Below are 20,818 nucleotides of genomic sequence, written 5' to 3' on the forward strand. Positions count from 1 at the left end.
TTGTTTTTTAGAAGAAAATCTGATTGAAATGATTGGAATAGCTGAAAACTGTCCTATGCATGGCCATCATAAGACAAAACCTGCTCTATCATAAGACTCCTGTGCAACATAAGGTCAAATAAACACATGTAATCTAGATGTTTCCATAAAAGCTTATGGCCATTAGGGATGAGCCGAACACCCCCCCGGTTTGGTTCGCACCAGAACATACCGAACAGGCAAAGAATTCGGCAGAACACACGACCACCATTCAAGTCTATGGGACATGAACATGAAAAATCAAAAGTGTTCATTTTAAAGGTGACCCCGCCCCCCTCTGAGGCCACGGGGGCTTCCCCGTGGCCTCGGAGGAGGGTGGGGTCACCCGTTTACGTCACCGGGTGGCCCCACCCTCAGCCCTTAGCTATATAAGAGCTGTCACAGAGAAGAAGCGTCAGTCGGCGGGAGCCTCCCATGGAGCGGTGTGAATTTACATTGCGGGACATTTTTATTTTTAATACAGGACTTGTCCCAAGCTGTCTCTTGTCTTTTTTACCATTTATGACACTTTCTTTTTGTGAAATGGTAGGGGTACAATGTACCCCGTTACCAATTCACATAGGGGGGAGGCCGGGATATGGGGGTCCCCTTGTTAAAGGGGGCTTCCAGATTCCGATAAGCACCCCGCCTGCATACCTCCACAACCACCAGGCAAGGGTTGTGGGGATGAGGCCCTTGTCCCCATCAACATGAGGACATGGTGCTTTGGGGTCAGACCCCAAAGCACCCTCCCCATGTTGAGGGCATGTGGCCTGGTACGGTTCAGGAGGGGGGCCCTCTTTCGTCCCTCCCTCTTTTCCTGCGGCCTGCCAGGTTGTGTGCTCGGATAAAGGTCTAGTATGGATTTTGGGGGGACCCCTACGCCATTTTTGTTTATTTTGATGCAGGGTTCCCCTTAAAATCCATACCAGACATGTCTGGTATGGATTTTGGGGGGGGACCCCTACGCCATTTTTTTTTTTATTTGGCGCATGGTTCTCCTTAATTTCAATATCAGACCTGAAGGGCCTGGTATGGATTTTAGGGGGACCCCACGCAATTTTTTCAAATTTTTGGTTCGGGGTTCCCCTTAATATTCATACTAGACCCAAAGGGCCTGGTAATGGAGGGGGGGGGGGGATTTCATGCTTTTTTTTTCAATGAGTTTTATCTATATTGCCGAGACCCGACAATACATTACAGCCGCGAGCAGTTTTAAATGACATTTTCTTCCTTTAGAAATGTAATTTTGCTCTCGGACTGTTCTAAACACGGGAAAAATGTGCCACTTTACAGGCATACTATAGACACCCCCCCCCCCAGACACGATATTCAAAGGAATATTTCATTTTTATTGTTTCACTTTAAGCATTAAAAAAAATCACTGCTCCCAACATTTTTTGCATTGATGCATGTCCCCTGGGACAGGACCCAGGTCCCCAAACACTTTTTATGACAATAACTTGCATATAAGCCTTTAAAATGAGCACTTTTGATTGTTCATGTTATTGTCCCATAGACTTTAACGGTGTTCCGGCGGCTTTCCAATTTGCAGAGAACACCGCATATTGTTCGCTGTTCGGCGAACACGCGATGTTCGACTCAAACAACGGGCTCAACCCAAATGGCCATATCTAAGCGATGTGTAAATCTGGCCTTCCAGACCCTTCTTCATGGTCCCACAGGTCCCACAAAGTCTAGTCGTATTATGCCTGGAATGTTAAACCTGACCCCCAGGTATGATGTGTATTGTATAGTTCTATTGGTCCAGTATGGCACAATGTAAGTCTGTATATCTTATACCTGAGGGGCCATTGGGGAAGCGGACAATCACTGTAGTAGTCGGCGCTACAACAGTTACACCATGATCCTCCAGGTCCTGTGCCAAGCAGGTGCCCCACCGCACACTGATCACAGGGGGTCACTCACCCCATTCATATAACACCTTGTATTTTTTCAATCAATAAAAGTTGTCTGAATGGACAAGGTTGAGATCGTGACAACACCGCCCCTTTTTTCCACTTCATCCAATTAGAGCAGGGGTCTCAAGCTGGTGGCCCTCCAGCTGTTGCAAAACTACAAGTCCCATCATGCCTCCGCCTGTGGGAGTCATGCTTGCAACTGTCAGCCTTGCAATGCCTCATGGGACTTGTCATTTCGCAACAGGTGGAGGGCCAACAGTTTGAGACCCCTGAATTAGAGAATGCCTTGTATTAACTGAAAAAAGTACAAGGCATTCTATGAATGATGACTGTGCCAAGTGAGCGCCACCCTGTGGTCATGGCTATCGTGTAGTACCAACTACTGTACAAAAAAGGTAAGCCACTGCCCCCCCCCCAACCTATAACTGGCCCTTACAGCAAGGAGCATTGGAGGGCAACATATGTTAGAAAAAGGCCAAGGAAAGTTCCAAGCTCACTTACCGACCAGCCTGTGGACAACCATATTATCTTGTCTATCAGTATGCGTTAAAAACAGGGGTTTAGTCTTCACACATTTGCAAATACATGCGTAAGCTACAGAGCCCCGCCAAGGCACCCCGGTATCTGGTATCAGGCTGGTCAGTAAGTGAGCTTGGATTTTTGCCTTGGCCTTTTTTCTAACGCCAACTACTAGAGGGATTGTCAGCTTCCCCAGTGGGCCCTCAGGTATGAGATATACTTAGTGACCCATATACAAAGAAATATAAAAGTACTACAAAGCCTCCCCTGCAGTCCAAAGCACAGATCGAGTAAGTAAGCTATGAAGATCATATCATGAGGTCTATTTGAACAAATTCTTAAGGCATTTGCACAGCTGTCACGAATAATTGCTGTAATTTGTGTAATGTGTTCACTTTCTATAATCATCAGCTCCCATCTAGTGGCCATAATAAGACATTTTCCTAAAAACACCCCGATCAGGAAAATATTGCATCATCGCCACTAGGTGGAGCAGATGATCATAGGAATGTCAATGACTGATACAGTTTGTAGCTCATCAATGTGTTATTCCAGGACACGGAAATCAAAAATTCTCTCTACTGTGTAGATCTCCTGATGAATGGAGATGAATATAAAAAAAATGATAATAAAGTGATAATAAGTGTTGTAAAAATGAAATAAAAGTTGACAAGATTCCCTTCCAGCTGTTCTATTATCTGTCTGTATGTTTTCTGTGATAATTGTAAGGAACCATTATCCTACTGAACGAATGTACCATGCAGAAGTAGAAATGCCGATGTTTTACACAAATAAACAAGTGACCTTGAAATAGAAAGCTAGTGGTGAATGTAGAGCTTGCAAAGATCGTTTCCAGGCACACAACAGCTCACAAAAATCATTAAAGGGAACCTATACTGAAAAATGGGTCAGCCATTGAGGACCAGCTCCCACAATGCCAGCTGTTTGGTTGTCTCTGGCTTTAAAAAAGAACTTGTTACATTTTAAAATTTGTATCTAATCCTGAAGAGGACCATGTGCATATTGTACTTGATCCCGTTCAGATCTGTGGATTAAAAGCCCCTCTTTTAATGGCTGTAGCTCTTCCCCATTCCTAAACCTAAATTATGGGCGTTCCTGTGGGGGGGGGGGGGAGGTACAGCCAGCACTGAGTCACCTCCTCCTCTCTTAAAGAAGAACTCTCAATAAATTGTTTTAACTTTTATTTAATCGTGAAGGGGACCGAGTGCATGTTGTACTTGGTCCCTTTTAGATCTGTGGATCTGTAGCCCCACTGGGGATTTAAAACCCGTCTTTTGCCAGCTGTCGCTCTACCTCATTCTTAAACCCAAATTATGGGCGTTCCTGTGTGGGGGAGGTACAGCTGGCACTAACCTACCGCTCCTTCTCTTACAGAAAAACTTTCATTACATTTTCTTTTAACTTTTATTTAATCCTGAAGGGGATCGAGTGCATTGAGTACTTGGTCACATCCGGATCAGTGGCCCCCATTGGGGATTAAAAGCCCCTCCTTTGCTGGCTGTAGCTACACCCCGTTCTTAAGCCCAAATTATGGGCGTTCTTGTGGAATGCCGGTATACCTAGCACTGAGGCCCCATCACCTCTCTCTAATCTGACTGTTCTTTTAATATTAGGATATATTATCAGTGTTGCCCCATCAATAGTAAAAGATCCCTAAACTCTGTGGCTCTGTGTGATCTATCTGCCGGTGCTTGTATACATACACAGCCCCCAGTCGATAGATCACATATCCCTTCAGCAATGAGCGATCTTCTAGTCCAGGGGTCTCCAAACTATGGCCCTCCAGTTGTTCAGGAACTACAATTCCCATCATGCCTGGTCATGTCTGTGAATGTCAGAGTTTTACAATGCCTCATGGGATGTGTAGTTCCACAACAGCTGGAGGGCCGTAGTTTGGAGATCCCTGTAATCTAGTCCTAAATTGGACCACTTAATCAAACAGGACCAAGTGCTATATGCACTTGGTCCCTCTTGAGAATAAATAAAAGTTTCCAAAATTTAATGAGAGTGTTCTTTAAGAAAGGAGTTGGGGGCTCAGTGCTGGCAGTTCCTACAGCCAGCTCTGGGCCCCCACTTCCTCTCTTACAGAACACTCTCATTATTTTTTGTAATCTTTTATTTACTCTCAAGAGGGACCAAGTGCATATAGCACTTATTCCTGTTCGAGTAAGTGGCCCCATTTAGGATTAAAAGTCTTTGCTGACTGTAGCTCCACCCCATACATAAACCCAAATTATGAGCATTCCTGTAGGGCAGTGCTTCTCAACCTCAGTCCTCAAGTACCCCCAACGGGCCATGTTTTAGGAACTTCCCTTAGATAAAATAGCTCTTATCAATACCATATCATTGATTTTGATTTAAAGCAGCTGTGCAAAATAAAGGAAAACCTGAAAACATGGGCTGTTGGGGGCAGTGGCGTCTCCAGCTTTTATATTTAGGGGGGGCACATGGGGGGACAGGGACAAAAGTAGGGGGGCCAACTATAAAAATGTATATGTATATATATATATATATATATATATATATACACACACACACACACACACACACACACACACACACACACACACACACATACAGTGCCTTGAAAAAGTATTCACACCCCTTGAAATTTCCCACATTTTGTCATGTTACAACCAAAAATGTAAATGTATTTTATTGGGATTTTATGTGATAGACAAACACAAAGTGGCACATAATTGCGAAATGGAAGGAAAATGATAAATGTTTTTCAAAATTGGCACCTGGGGCGGATCCTATATCTGGCATCCCTCCCCCCAGGCGGACAGGCAGCGCACCGTACGTCAACGTCAAGTGATGTTAGGGTAGTATACTGGCAGATTGGGTTGATATAGTGCCAGGGTAGGGTGATATAGTGCTAGATTAGGGTGATATACAATAGTGCCAGGTTAGGTGGGATTGCCAGGTTAGATGATATACAATAGTGCCAGGTTAGGTGGTAGTGCCAGGTTAGGTGATATACAATAGTGCCAGGTTAGGTGGTAGTGCCAGTTTAGGTGATATACAATAGTGCCAGGTTAGGTGGTAGTAGTAGGCTAGGTGGCAGTGCCAGGTTAGGTGGTAGTGCCAGGTTAAGTGATAGTGCCAGGTAGGCTAGTAGTGCCAGGTAGGGTGGTAGTGCCAGGTTAGGTAATAGTGCCAGGTTAGGGTGGTAGTGTCATGTTAGGGTGGTAGTGCCAGCTTAGGTAATAGTGCCAGTTTAGGGTGTTAGTGCCAGGTTAGGTAATAGTGGCAGGTTAGGGTGGTAGTGCCAGATTAGGTAATAGTGGCAGGTTAGGGTGGTAGTGCCAGAGTAAATACATGTTCCCCTCTTCCTCCATCACCTGCACTAAAAGCATGAATCTATGACTGTCCCTGCTGCTGCAGAACCCCCTTCTCCCCCTCCCTGAAGTAAACATAAAGAAAAAAAACTCACATGGGTGCTGCCAATCTGAGGATTGATTCTGGCTTCTTCTTCCTGGAACTGTAATCAAAATGTGGTGGGTGGGAGGGGAAGAGGGAGGGGCTGCAGCACGGCCAAAGCATTGCAGCCTCACCGTGCCCATCATTGCCGCCTTACTGTGCCCTCATTGCAGCCTCCCCATGCCCTCATTGCAGCCTCACCGTGCCCATCTCATAGCCACCTTACTGTGCCCTCATTGCAGTTTCACCATGCCTCATTACAGCCTCACCGTGCCCATCTCATTGCAACCTTACCGTGCCGTCATTGCAGCCTCACCGTGCCCTCATTGCAGCCTTACTGTGCCCATCATTGCTGCCTTACCGTGCCCTCATTGCAGCATTATTGTGCCTATCATTGCAGCCACACCGTGCCCATCATTGCAGCCTCACCGTGCCCATCATTGCCGCCTTACTGTGCCCATAATTGCCGCTTTACTGTGCCCTCATTGCAGCCTCACCATGCCCTCATTGCAGCCTTACTGTGCCCATCATTGCCGCCTTACTTTGCCCATCATTGCCACCTTACTGTGCCCTCATTGCAGCCTCATCGTGCTCTTATTGCCGCCTTATTGTGCCCATCATTGCAGCCTTTCTGTGCCCTCATTGCAGCCTCACCATGCCCTCATTGCAGCCTTACTGTGCCCATCATTGCCGCCTTACCGTGCCCATCATTGCCACATTACTGTGCCCATCATTGCCGCCTTACTGTGCCCTCATTGCAGCCTCACCGTGCCCTCATTGCAGCCTTACTGTGCCCATCATTGCTGCCTTACTGTGCCCATCATTTCCGCCTTACTGTGCCCTCATTGCAGCCTCACCGTGCCCTCATTGCAGCCTTACTGTGCCCATCATTGCCGCTTTACTGTGCTTATCATTGCCGCCTTACTGTGCCCTCATTGCAGCCTCACCATGCTCTCATTGCAGCCTTATTGTGCCCATCATTGCAGCCTTACTGTGCCCATAATTGCCGCTTTACTGTGCCCTCATTGCAGCCTCACCATGCCCTCATTGCAGCCTTACTGTGCCCATCATTGCCTCCTTACTTTGCCCATCATTGCCACCTTACTGTGCCCTCATTGCAGCCTCACTGTGCTCTTATTGCCACCTTATTGTGCCCATCATTGCAGCCTTACTGTGCCCTCATTGCAGCCTCACCGTGCCCTCATTGCAGCCTTACTGTGCCCATCATTGCCGCCTTACCGTGCCCATCATTGCCACGTTACTGTGCCCATCATTGCAGCCTCACCGTGCCCTCATTGCAGCCTTACTGTGCCCATCATTGCCGCTTTACTGTGCCTATCATTGCCGCCTTACTGTGCCCTCATTGCAGCCTCACCATGCTCTCATTGCAGCCTTACTGTGCCCATCATTGCAGCCTTACCATGCCCTCCTTGCAGCCTCACCATCGTTGCAACCTTACTGTGCCCATCATTGTAGCTTCACATGCCCATCATTGCAGCCACACCATGCCCATCATTGCCGCCTTACTGTGCCCATCATTGCCTCCTTACCGTGCCCACATTGCAGACTCACCGTGCCCTTATTGCAGCCTCACCGTGCCCTCATTGCAGCCTTACTGTGACCTCATTGTAGCCTCACTGTGCCCTCATGACAGCCTCACCATCTTTGCAGCCTTAGCACTGTGTCACGGAGCTGAGTGTGAAATCATGTTCTGCCCGCTCTATGACAAAAGTCCCACCCTCCTTCTAGACCAGCTCGTGTGATAGACAGAACACTGCGTCTATAGACAGAACACTGCGTCTATAGACAGAACACTGCGTCTATCACACAAGCTGCTCTAGGAGGAGGGCGGGAGTTTTGTCATAGCGCGGCAGAACATTTCACAGCTCCGTGACACAGCAGTCTCCCGCTGTGCCTGTGCGTGGGAAGAAGGGAGGGGAGGGGAGCGCTGTGCTGCAGCCACGCACGGCAGAGCCCCAGGGCAGGCAGCCCCGGTAGGCCAGTCCGGCCCTGTTGGGGGGGCACATGGGGGGGCCCAGTATGATGTTGGGAGGGGTCAGTGCCCCCTGTGGCCCCAGGCTGGTGACGCCAATGGTTGGGGGTACTTGAGGACTGAGGTTAAGAACCATTGCCCTACAGGAATGCTCATAATTTGGGCTTACGTATGGGGGGGAGCTACAGTCAGCAAAGACTTTTAATCCTAAATGCGGCCACTTAATCGAACAGGAATAAGATTAAATAAGATTAAATAAAAGATTACAAAATTTAATGAGAGTGTTCTTTAGGAGAGGAGGTGGGGGCCCAGAGCTGGCTGTAGCTCCTCCTACAGGAATGCTCATAATTTGGGTTTACATATGGGGTGGAGCTACAGTCAGCAAAATTTACAAAATTTAATGAGAGTGTTCTTTAAGAGAGGATGTGGGGGCTCATAGCTGGCTGTATCCCCCCCAACCCCCCCCCCCCAGGAACGCTCATAAATTGGGATGCAGCCACAGACTATAAAAGAAGAACTTTGAACTCTCATTGGGCCACTAAATTGATCATATTGGTTGAACTAGGTGGACTTGTGTCTTTTTTCGAACAGACTAACTATGTAACTATGATCTCATAATTCTGCCTCCTTGCTAGCAGCGTTGTCGTACAGCAGGGAAAAACTGTCCACCCACACTGCTTAGAAACGTCAGAAAAAATTCCAATTGGTCCTAGCGCTACAGGCTACTCGGCCCCCAAAATTAAAAATGGAAAAAGTCTTGTGAGACTTCATCTTCAATACTTTGTCACTGACCCAGAAGAAGAATGTGGATTAGAAGGTCAGAACGGAGGCACAACCCCTGTTTTGCATACCTGCTCCAGGCAGTGACACAAAGTATTGGATCAGCATGGCAGCCAGGCAGTTAGTATTTTCAGGAAGGGTCTGCAATGGACATCTCCACATTATCTCTGTACAGGCTTATCTTTAATTGTCTCGTTTATCACCATTCACCTTCTGTTATCTGGCTAGAGCATGAAACACGTGACCGTGACCGACAATATGAAAAAAAGAACAAGATCTCCCCTAATGTATCTCTAAAATGTACATAACGGGCACCTGTGAGTCCCCCATCATATACCAATCACACGGCGTCTAAAGTGCTGGGTAACTGGGTACAGCCTATAGATTTCTTAACTTCCCACTTCAGCCAGAAAAGGGTTAATTCTGACCACCAGGTATGATGTGTAATGAATTTTTCCAGCTTGACACAATGTACAGTGGCTTGAAAAAATATTCATACCCCTTAAAATTTTCCACATTTTATCATGATACAACCAAAAAAAACGTAAATGTATTTTATTGGGATTTTATGTGATAGAACAACACAAAGTGGCACATAATTGTGGAAGGAAAATGATAAATGGTTTTCAAAATTTCTCACAAATAAATATGTGAAAAGTGTGGGGGGGGGGTGCATTTGTATTCAGCCCCCCTTTACTCTGGTACCCCTAACTAAAATCTAGTGGAACCAATTGCACCTTCAGAAGTCACCTGATTAGTAAATAGAGTCCACCTGTGTGTAATTTAATCTCAGTACAAATACAGCTGTTCGGTGAAGCCCTCAGAGGTTTGTTAGAGAACCTTAGTGAACAAACAGCATCGTGAAGGCCAAGGAACACACCAGACAGGTCAGGGATAAAATTGTGGAGAAGAATAAAGCAGGGTTAGGTTATAAAGAATATCCCAAGCTTTGAACATCTCACAGAGCTCTGTTCAATCCATCATCTGAAAATGGAAAGAGTATGGCACAACTGCAAACCTACCAAGACATGGCCGTCCACCTAAACTGACCGGCCGGGCAAGGAGAGCATTTATCAGAGAAGAGCCAAGAGGTCCATGGTAACTCTGGAGGAGCTGCAGAGATCCACAGCTCAGGTGGGAGAATCTGTCCACAGGACAACTATTAGTCGTGTTCTCCACAAATCTGCCCTTTATGGAAGAGTGACAAGAAGAAAGACATTGGTGAAAGAAAGTCATAAGAAGTCCCGTTTGTAGTTTGTGAGAAGCCATGTGGGGGACACAGCAAACATGTGGAAGAAGGTGATCTGGTCAGAGGAGACCAAAATTGAACATTTTGGCCTAAAAGCAAAACACTATGTGTGGGGGGGAAAACTAACACTGCACATCACCCTGAACACACCATCCCAACCGTGAAACATGGTGGTGGCTAGGGTTGCCCCGATACTAGTATCGGTATCAGTGCCGATACTGAGCATTTGCAAGAGTTGCTTGACCCGACCCACACTTTTCACATATTTATTTGTATCATTTATCATTTTCCTTTCACTTCACAATTATGTGCCACTTTGTGTTGGTCTATCACATAAAATCCCAATAAAATACTTTTACGTTTTTGGTTGTAACATCACAAAATGTGGAAAATTTCAAGGGGTGTGAATACTTTTTCAAGGCACTGTACCTGAGGGGCTGCTGGGGAAGCTGACAATCACTGTAGTAGTCGGTCCCATGACACAGCATACAGCGCTCTTCTTCCCCTGACTATTCCAGCAACAGTACAATGCAGAGATGGTGTCGTTCACTCTCCCTTTCCTCTCTCCTCTTCCAATCACAAAACATCTTGCATTCTGTTCACAGGATACGTGGTATTTTGTGAATGAATCGTGTCATTTATCCACCCCTCTGCCATCATCCATTCACAATGCCTTGGATTCTGTGAACAAAATAATAAGACATTTGCAAACAGAACAGGGAAGAAGAAAGGGAGAGTGAACAACACAATCTCCCGTTGTCCATTCACAGAATGCCTTGTGTCCTGTGAAAAGAATACAAGACAATACAATAATGGAAGAGGAGAGAGAAAAGGAAGAGTGAACAACACAATCTCCACTTGTCTATTCCCAGAATGCCTTGTACCGTGTGAGCAAAATATAAGACATTTGTGAATGGAAGAGGAGAGAGGACAACATGATACCCACAATTGTCCCTGTTCACATTATACAGGTGCGTTGGCGTGCAATGCGTAAAAATGGAATAATGCAATAAATAAATCAATAAAAATGAAATATAATATAAATAAAATAAAATACAAATAAATTAATTAATAAAATAATTGAATTTAAATAATTTAAATATATATATATATAAATTATAGAATATAAATATAAACTACATAAAATAAAATTGAATTTAAAAAAACGAAGTATAATATAACTAAAAAATAAATAAAATAATTTAAATAAAAATATAAATAATATAAAAATAAATAAAATATACCACATAGGTGCCATAGGTGATATATAATAAAAAATATATAATACACATAAAATAAAATAAAAATGTAAAAATAATGCAGCACACCTTACAATAAATATGTTAAAAAAAAATGTTCACATTATACAGGTGCATTGGCTTGCAGAAATGGAGTAACAAAATAAATAAATAAATGAATAAAAATGGAATATAATATAAATAAAATTAAAAAAAATTTAAAAAATTGTAATAAAAATATAAATAATATAAAAATAAATAAATAATAATATAAATATAATACACATAAAATAAAATAAAAATGCAAAACTAATGCAGCCACCTTATAATAATGAGCATCAGCGTATCACCATACTGTGCATGGACATGTACACTTGAATGGAATGTTGTTTTACTGATATTCATTAAAGTAAAAAAAAATGGTAAAACCTGACATACGTTTCGACCACACATCGCACTGACCCTACAGAACGCACACCAGTGTGCACATGTTATATGGACCATAGTGCGAGCCCACTGGTGTGAACTGGCCCTTAAAACTGATGTCAAGGCAAAAAAAAAAATAAGACATAAGTCATCAGAGAAATCCCCTGTGTGTGTGATAAAAAAACCTTCACTTAAAAAAATACATTTAAAAAAAAAAAACGCAATCCTTCTGCCCCGCTTTATGTTTAAAACACGCAGGCGGTTTAGCCGTGTTTTTACCGCTCCCCATTGATGGTGTGTTTAAGATGCAGTTGTAAAGTGTTTTGGGTGGTCAGGATGAGCAAAAAATGTGCAGCGCATCTGAAACACTATAGTGCGCATTAAAGGCAGTGTTAAAATGTAGCACCTAAGCTATAAGAGATCACTACAGACACTCACGATGGTAACATGTGAAATAGTCAATAACAAAGATTTGCTGTGCAATCACTTAGTAGACATAGATTATAAATGAAAACAATCTGCACCAACTAGAAGAACATTAACTAGCTGCAGCTACTAAAAGATAAAAGGTCTCAAAGTGTAACCTCACTATGAGTGACCGAATAAATCTCCCTTAACATCTTACATTTTTGAAACTAAATAGACATTAATTTAAAGGCTGTAAAAATAAATAAAAAAATAGACATCCATTGTATTTTATTTTGTTTGGACTTTATGAACTTGATATCTTAATCGGCACATGTTTTTTGTCACTGTGTTTTGCACATTATATTACCATTGATTTATATATATATATTTTTAATTTATTTATTCACATATTTAATGATGCACTTTAATTGATGCATTTTTTGATGATGGGATTATAGCATTTATCTATTTAGTTGCAAATATTTAAGATTTTAAGGGAGGTTTTTTTTAAGGTCACTCATTGCGCGGTTACACCTTGTACAACGTAGTAGACATAAGACAGAGAGGTATAAAGCAATCAGCCTGTAGGGGGAAGAGGCGCTGATGTCACTGGAGGGAAGGGCACATTGTCATTTTATTGCAGCATTACTACCCACAGAAAATGTTACCCAAACTGGAACCAAAAATGGCTGCTATGTAAAGAGTGCTGACTACACAGAAATAATGTGATCAGTATTGATTGGTGGCAACAAATATTGCTACAGATGAAAAAAACATTTGTCTTAACCTGCACTTTAATTCTCTAATATATATATATATATATATATATATATATATATATATATATATATATATATATATATGTGTGTGTGTGTGTGTGTGTGTGTGTGTGTGTGTGTGTGTGTGTGTATATATATATAAATAATATTAAATAAATAATAAAAATATATCAAATTATTTAAAAAAAAAAAAAAAAAAGGTTGTCAATATACCCACCTTTCGCCATGTTCTCAATGTCTTTTTCTACAAACTGTGTCCCGGTGACATCGATCGGACTGTCTTCTTCCCCTGTGAGTATAAAGAACATGTATTGTAATACTTCCTTAAAGAAAAGGTAAAAATTGAATTTAAAGTGTATTTATGGCCAAAATACAGAATCCTATAGGCAGGTGAGGTGAAGAGGGGCAGTGCTGTGTGTGGGGGGGAGGGGGGTGGGCGCTGACGTGAAGGGAGGTTATGTGAAGAGAGCACACTTCTGTGGTGGCAGTGTTGAATGTGTGTGTGTGTGTGGGGGGGGGGGTTCATTTGAAGGAGGCAGAGGACAGAAGTACTTGAGGGGGGGGCCAGGACACTGATGTAAAAATGGGATTGTGTTGTAAGGGGGGGGGGGGCTGTGATGGGAAGGATCTGAGACATCGCTAGTGGCCTCACTAGGGATGGTGTCACCCGGTGTGGTCAAACACAGTGTCACTCCCCCACTCCCCCTCCCCAGTAGGGCACTGAACAGGCTAGCGCATTGACGGAGCTTTCCCCCCATTATTGTCCTCAGTGACTCAATTTCTGTCCTATTACTGTCCTTGGTCCCCCCCCCCCCCCCCCCAATAATATCCTCGGTGACTCATTTTCTGTCCTATTACTGTCCTTGGTTCCCCCCCCCCCAATAATATCCTCGGTGACTCAATTACTGTCTTCAGCCCCCCAATTAATACCCTCAGTGACCCAATTACTGTCCTCATGACCCTATTACTGTCCTCAGCCCCCCCCCATAATGTTCTCAGTCCCTCCCATTAATGTCCTCAACGACCCAATTACTGTCCTCAGGCCCCTATTACTGTCCACAGGCCCCCCCCCAATAATGTCCTCAGTGACCCCATTACTGTCCTCAGCCCCCTACCCCCACAGCACCCCATTACTGTCCTCGGGTCCCCCCCCACCAGCGCTCCATTATCATCCTCAACCCCCCTCACAGTGCCCCATTACTGTCTTCAGCTCCCCCCTGCCCTCCCCCCCACAGCGCCCTATTACTGTCCTCAGGTCACCCCCATCCGTGACAGCACTTTATTACTGTTCTCACCCCCCCCCCAATCTCCCCATTTCTGTCCTCAGCCTCAGCTCCCTCCCTCACTGTGGCCTATTACTGTCCTTAGCTGCTCCCTTCCCTGCCCCCCCCCCAGTGCCCCACTACTGTCTTCACCCCCCTCCCCACATGCCCCATTACTGTCCTCAGCGCCCCCCCCTTCCCCTATTGCTGTCCTCAGCCCCCCCCCCCAACATCGCCCCCTCATCACTCCTCCTCCTGTCTAACCCTACATAGACAGTCCTGGGGACTGGAGACACAGTTGGTCTGGATAGAGGATGGAAGCTACAAGCTGATGATTGGTTGCTAGGACCGCCCTGCTTCCAAACAACCAATCACCAGCTGTTAACTGAGCTCAATTTTGAGTGTCATGGCTAAGGCTGTGATACTTCTGTACATGGGATTTTTTTAATTTGCAAAGATTTCAAACAAACTTCTTTCAGATTGTCATTATGGGGTATTGTTTGTAGAATGTTGAGAAAAATAATGAATTTAATCTATTTTGGAATAATACTGTAACATAACAAATTGTGGAAAAAGTTAAGCACTGTGAATACTTTCCGGATGCACTGTACGTTTTACTTGGAGATTTTTTGTAATCAGTGGTATATAAATCTTCAGAAAGATCTTCAGTAAAACAAAGCATAGAAATCCACATTAGAGTCCCCACTTACAAGAGAGATCCCATCAGGCGTGTGTCATGCAGCCCTCCCCTCGCTTTCTGTTGGGCAGTTGTTTTGCTAGTGGGGGTGTTCACCCTTTTTTGTGCAGTTCTGCCTGTTTGCTTTGGACTTCGCGCACGCGCGGTGCCCATGCACACTGCGGGGTCGGGCCTGGTGACGTCATACGCCATTTGGCAGTGTGGGCGGCGCCAGGCAGGAGACCTATATATGTGGGGGATATCGTGTGTTCCATCTGTTGCTGCAGCCCTGAGCCAGTGAGATGGAGCCCTCTATGGACTTACAGCTTCTGCAGTAATATCCATTGGGACTCTAGATCCTGATCTTTGCATTTCCTTACCTCTAGGATAGTTCATGGGCGACGTATAGTGGATTATGGCTCCATTATCCTAGGGCTTTACCGATGCGCTTGCCTTCTATCTCAGGCTCTTGCTGCTCTTTAAAAGGAGAGCAATAAATGTCAATAGATATGCCCTTTTTGTTATCAAAGTAACTCCATATGCATATTAATTGGCATATGTGAATACCTTAACTACTAAGTCCCTATACCCTCTGTGCTATAGCTCAGGTATATTTGGTGACACCTAAAACCGGAAATCCTGTAAAGATTCAGATATATTTATACCCTTCAATCCCTTTTATACTGATCTTACAAGGTAAAATCTGGCGATACATTGTAAAAATGTTCTTGTCCCCTAGAGTCTGTATCCCGGGTTCTCAGTTGTTGAACAAAATGCTCTTCATTCTGTTTTTGCAGTGATCTATTGATACTATAATAGATCTCTCCTGCCATGACCTAGTTCCAACTCGGAGAGGTCCTGACTTAGATGCTCTGCAGATTTGGCTTCGGTGTGTTATACAGTATATGCTTATACGTTTGCGTTATATGAATATTTTTTACGCCATTGTAATATAGTACTTCTACTATTATATTGTTAGACGGAGGACTATATGTGCCCCCCTGGTATGGGGTTCCCGCGTTAGCCGGGACAGACACGGTTTTTCCGGGCCGGTGCCCTCTTGACCTCGTCTTGGGTAAGACAGCGTATACTGGATCTCAACCCACCTATGTATTACAAATTATCTAACTATGTTGTAACCAACGATCTCCCCTTATTTCGCTTTACTCTTTATTATTGTATTAAACGTGATGATTGCTCTATTTCAGTGGTTCTCAGCCCTGTCCTCAAGTATCCCCAACAGGCTTCTTTTGGGAATTTCTCTTATCTAAAATAGCTGTCCCAAATACCAAGACATGGACTCTGATCTAAAGCACCTGTGCACGATAAAGGAAAACCTGCAAACATGGCCTGTTGGGGGTACTTGAGGACAAGGACCACTGCTATAGATTACCATAAAACAAGCTCCTGAAGAGGTGGTCTTCTCTGTGAAACATGTCGAGCACGTAAGATACAGATAGTATATGTTAGTTGGCAATGGCCAGTCTCCAAATGTCACTCCTTCTGTAATTTTAGAGGTGAATGTCTAGGACACAGGGCTCTGAATCTGAATCTCTTGAATCTGATAGGACGTAGGTACTCTCTTTTTGAACTGTAGTTAAAAACCTTGGCACTTTTTCTTAAGAGTCCCCATCAGAGTCCCCCTTACATTAGGGTCCCCATCCAAGTCTCTCCTTACGACAGAGTCCCCATCAGATTCCCCAATTACAAGAGAGTCCCCATCAGAGTCCCCTCTTACATTAGAGGCCCTATCAGAGCCCCCCTTACATTAGGGTCTCCATCAGAGCCCACACATTCGGTGTCCCCATCAGAGTGCCCTCTTACATCATGGTCTCCATCAGAGTCCCCCTTACATCCTGTGTCTCCATCAGAGTCCCCCCTTACATTTGGGTCTCCATCAGAGCCCCCCTTACATTAGGGTCTCCATCAGAGTCCCCCCTTACATTTGGGTCTCCATCAGAGCCCCCCTTACATTAGAGGCCCTATCAGAGCACCCCTTACATTAGGGTCTCCATCAGAGCCCACCCTTACATTTGGTGTCCCCATCAGAGTGCCCCCTTATATCATGGTCTCCATCAGAGTCCCCCTTACATCCTGTGTCTCCATCAGAGTCCCCCTTACATTAGGGTCCCCATCCAAGTCTCTCCTTACGACAGAGTCCCCATCAGATTCCCCACTTACAAGAGAGTCCCCATCAGAGTCCCCTCTTACATTAGAGGCCCTATCAGAGCCCCCCTTACATTAGGGTCTCTATCAGAGCCCACACATTCGGCGTCCCCATCAGTGTGCCCTCTTACATCATGGTCTCCATCAGAGTCCCCCTTACATCCTGTGTCCCTATCAGAGTCCCCCTTTACATCAGGGTCTCCATCAGAGTCCCCCCTTACATTAGGGTCTCCATCAGAGTCCCCCCTTACATTAGGGTCTCCATCAGAGTCCCCCCTTACATTTGGGTCTCCATCAGAGCCCCCCCTTACATTAGAGGCCCTATCAGAGCACCCCCTTACATTAGAGTCTCCATCAGAGCCCACCCTTACATTCGGTGTCCCCATCAGAGTGCCCCCTTATATCATGGTCTCCATCAGAGTCCCCCTTACATCCTGTGTCTCCATCAGAGTCCCCCTTACATTAGGGTCTTCATCAGAGTCCCCCCTTATATTAGGGTCTTCATCAGAGTCCCCCCTTACATTGGGGTCTTCATCAGAGTCCCCCTTACATTAGGGTCTCCATCAGAGTCCCCCCTTACATTAGGGTCTCCATCAGAGTCCCCCCTTACATTAGGGTCTCCATCAGAGTCCCCCCTTACATTAGGGTCTTCATCAGAGTCCCCCCTTACATTAGGGTCTCCATCAGAGCCCCCCTTACATTAGAGGCCCTATCAGAGCCCCCCCTTACATTAGGGTCTCCATAAGAGCCCACCCTTACATTTGGTGTCCCCATTAGAGTGTCCCCTTACATCATGGTCTCCATCAGAGTCCCCCTTACATCCTGTGACCCTATCAGAGTCCCCGATTACATTAGGGTCTCCATCAGAGTCCCCCCTTACATTAGGGTCTCCATCAGAGCCCCCCTTACATTAGAGGCCCTATCAGAGCCCCCCCTTACATTAGGGTCTCCATAAGAGCCCACCCTTACATTTGGTGTCCCCATTAGAGTGTCCCCTTACATCATGGTCTCCATCAGAGTCCCCCTTACATCCTGTGACCCTATCAGAGTCCCCGATTACATTAGGGTCTCCATCAGAGTCTCCCCTTACATTAGGGTCTCCATCAGAGACCCCCCTTACATTAAGGTCTCCATCAGAGTCCACACTTACATTAGGGTCCCTCCCTATAACAAAGTCCCCATCACATCAGAATGTGATTGGCTGTTAGGACGCTGGTGATCCTGGTGGCAACCAACACTGGTACAATGACAGCGCAGTCAGGGGGACCTGCACTGGAGACCAGGGGGGAAAGCTATGGATGTTAAGGAGAAATGGAGATCTTAGGCAGACCTGAAGATTTGTGTGAGACCTGTATGAGAAGCCCCTGACCCTAGCTGTGGGCCAAGTAAAACCTTGCAGAGGGCCAGATTTGGCCCTCGGGCCGTAGCTTGGAGACCCCCCGTTTTAGAATTTTTTTCAATAAAATTCGAAATTCAGGTGTTAATGGGATGATTGGACTTAAAACCTAACTCCATCCTTCTGATTTGCTTCTTCCAATCGGCTCCTGTCAAATTTGAAATTGATGCAGCTGTGCATGGCTCCACCCACACCATTCATTTACAGAAATCTATGAATGAAAGAACTACAAGTCCCATCTACCACAGCTGAACTCATAGTCCTCAATGGAACACAAGTGTGGTGCAGTCCACTGACACTTCCTCCAGCCCTGTAACAGAATGTCCATTCCTCGGTACAGCTGCAGTAAGTGTCTGCAGGAGCCAGAGCATTGCACCCGCCATCCAATGATCGCTTCCACACACCCCCCTGAATGCTGGACCCTCCCTCCCCCCATTATTCACAGAGCTCTGCACACCCATTAAACCTGGGACCATCATGGTGGTGCCAGGTAGAGCTCGGCAATGTGTAAAACATCACTTTCCCCAGCCAGTATGCCAGGAAAAAAAGCTAATGCAGCACAACCTGTACTTAGTTTGCTTCACTGGGGGGACAGGTGAGACTTGGGGGGTCTACTCATTAAAGAGAACCTGTCACCAAAAAATCATTACATAGGGGACTTTCTGTCTTCTATGTCAGTGGTCTCCAAACTGTGGCCCTGGGGCCAAGTTGCTTGCCTCTATCTACCCTTGGGGGACTATTCCATCCACAACACATTCTATTCTATTACTAGGGTAGGACCCACTAATTCAGGGTACTTTGTCGCAGTAAGTGGGCTTAGCACTATATGACCATATGGTGTGACCAAACAACCCGTATTTTTGAATATGTTCAGGTGTTTTTAACTTGCCTTGCAGGATAAATGTAATTTTTGTATGTGCGCTGTAATCAGTTTTGTACTGTTTTTGGTCTTATAGCAGCATCATCTTGAATGTAAAGCATTTTAGAGTGTGCCCCCCAAGTATGTTTTTGTATATTCCATCCACAACTGACACTATTGATGGGGCACTATTCCTCCCACTGATATCAACCATAGTACACTATTCCTTCCACTAAAACCAATGATGGGGCATTGTTTACTTCCACTGACACTTGGGCATTTTCCACTCCCACTGGCCACGGTCAGGCCCCCTAAAGTCTGAAGGACAGTAAACAGGTCCTTTGTTTAGAACAGCGGTCTCCAAACTGTTTAGACCCCTGATGTCTCATTAAAGAGAACCTGTCACCAAAAAAATCATTACATAGGGGACTTTTTGTCTTCTATGTCAGTGGTCTCCAAACTGTGGCCCTTTGCTTGCCTCTATCCGGCCCTTGGGGCACCATTCCATCCACAACTGACACTATTAATGGGGCACTATTCCCCCTACCGACACCAAGGATGGGGTACTATTCCTCCCACTGATATCAACCATGGGACACTATTCCTTCCACTAAAACCAATGATGAAGCATTGTCTACTTCCATTGACACTTGGGCATTTTCTACTCCTACTCCTACAAATTTACAAAATCTACTGACAGAAACTAAAAAAAAATTATTTTTTTTTAATTTTTGTTCTTTTTAAAAAAAATTTAGCAAAAAAAAACCCCCCAGGGGTGATTAAATAACACCAAAAGAAAGCTATATTTGTGTGAAAAAAATGTTAAAAATGTCATTTGGGTAGAGTGTTGCATGACCGTGCAATTGTCATTCAAAGTGTGACAGCGCAGGAAGGGGGTAAAAGTGCCCGGTATTGAAGGGGTTAAACACTCGTCATTTTGGAAAACGAGCAAAATGCAAATTTCACGCAATTGACTTTTTTTTTTCCCCCCTCCTTGTAGAAAGAGAAGGAAATCTGCAGAAAGTACGTCGTATTCCGGAGAAGGGCAATCTTTAAACAAGTGAATTGGTTCTTTAAATATTTATCGGTTGAAGCTGGAGGGGACAAGGCTTTTTACTGCTGATTTAAATCTCCTTCTATCGATTGTGAATAAGAAGTGCCAAAGATGTATTATTAATGCGGACATTAAACGGGAAGATGGGGTAATGCGCACGCTTTATAGGATCGGGAGGTAGAACACAAACTGCCCATTTATGAGACAAGTGGGAGAGGAGTGCTGGCAGAGTGTGAAGACGGAGCATTAGAGAGATATAGTGGATGGGGTCGGGACGTACCTCGGTCAGGGTGTAAGGGGCTGGCGTGAGATAAATGGCTCCTTTGGTCTTGGAATGACTTCCTGCTCTCCAGATCTTCAGCCGTTGAATGGCTGTCCTCTGAATCGTGATCTGAAAAAGCAATAAAGACCTTTTTAACTCTATGCTGTGCACCTTGAACGTACATAGAATGCCTCACCGCAAACTGCATGGTGCATCTCTAGGATCACATGGAACTAATCCATCGTACAAAAAATTATTCTTTAAAAAACATTTTCTAGTATGGATATTTGTACATAGTTACATTGTTCCAGCTTGGACCTACAGGTGTGACCAAGAACGGGCGCGTTCCCACACGTCACGTGTAGAG

The 20,818-nt window shown here is 44.9% G+C and overlaps 1 protein-coding gene across 2 annotated transcripts in view; it reads right to left on the bottom strand.

The window, feature by feature from the left end:
- SKOR1 (SKI family transcriptional corepressor 1) overlaps positions 1-20,818 on the bottom strand; it is a 75,211-nt gene that overhangs the window by 23,066 nt on the left and 31,327 nt on the right. For both annotated transcript variants that reach the window (XM_073618282.1, XM_073618281.1), the window contains exons 4-5: positions 20,470-20,580; positions 12,994-13,065 (exon numbers count right to left, since the gene is read on the bottom strand). In XM_073618282.1, the coding sequence (XP_073474383.1) occupies positions 12,994-13,065; positions 20,470-20,580 (183 nt within the window). The remainder of the gene's footprint in view (positions 1-12,993; positions 13,066-20,469; positions 20,581-20,818) is intronic.

The sequence above is a fragment of the Aquarana catesbeiana genome, linkage group LG03, assembly GCF_042186555.1.
Source record: "Aquarana catesbeiana isolate 2022-GZ linkage group LG03, ASM4218655v1, whole genome shotgun sequence".
NCBI lineage: Eukaryota > Metazoa > Chordata > Amphibia > Anura > Ranidae > Aquarana > Aquarana catesbeiana.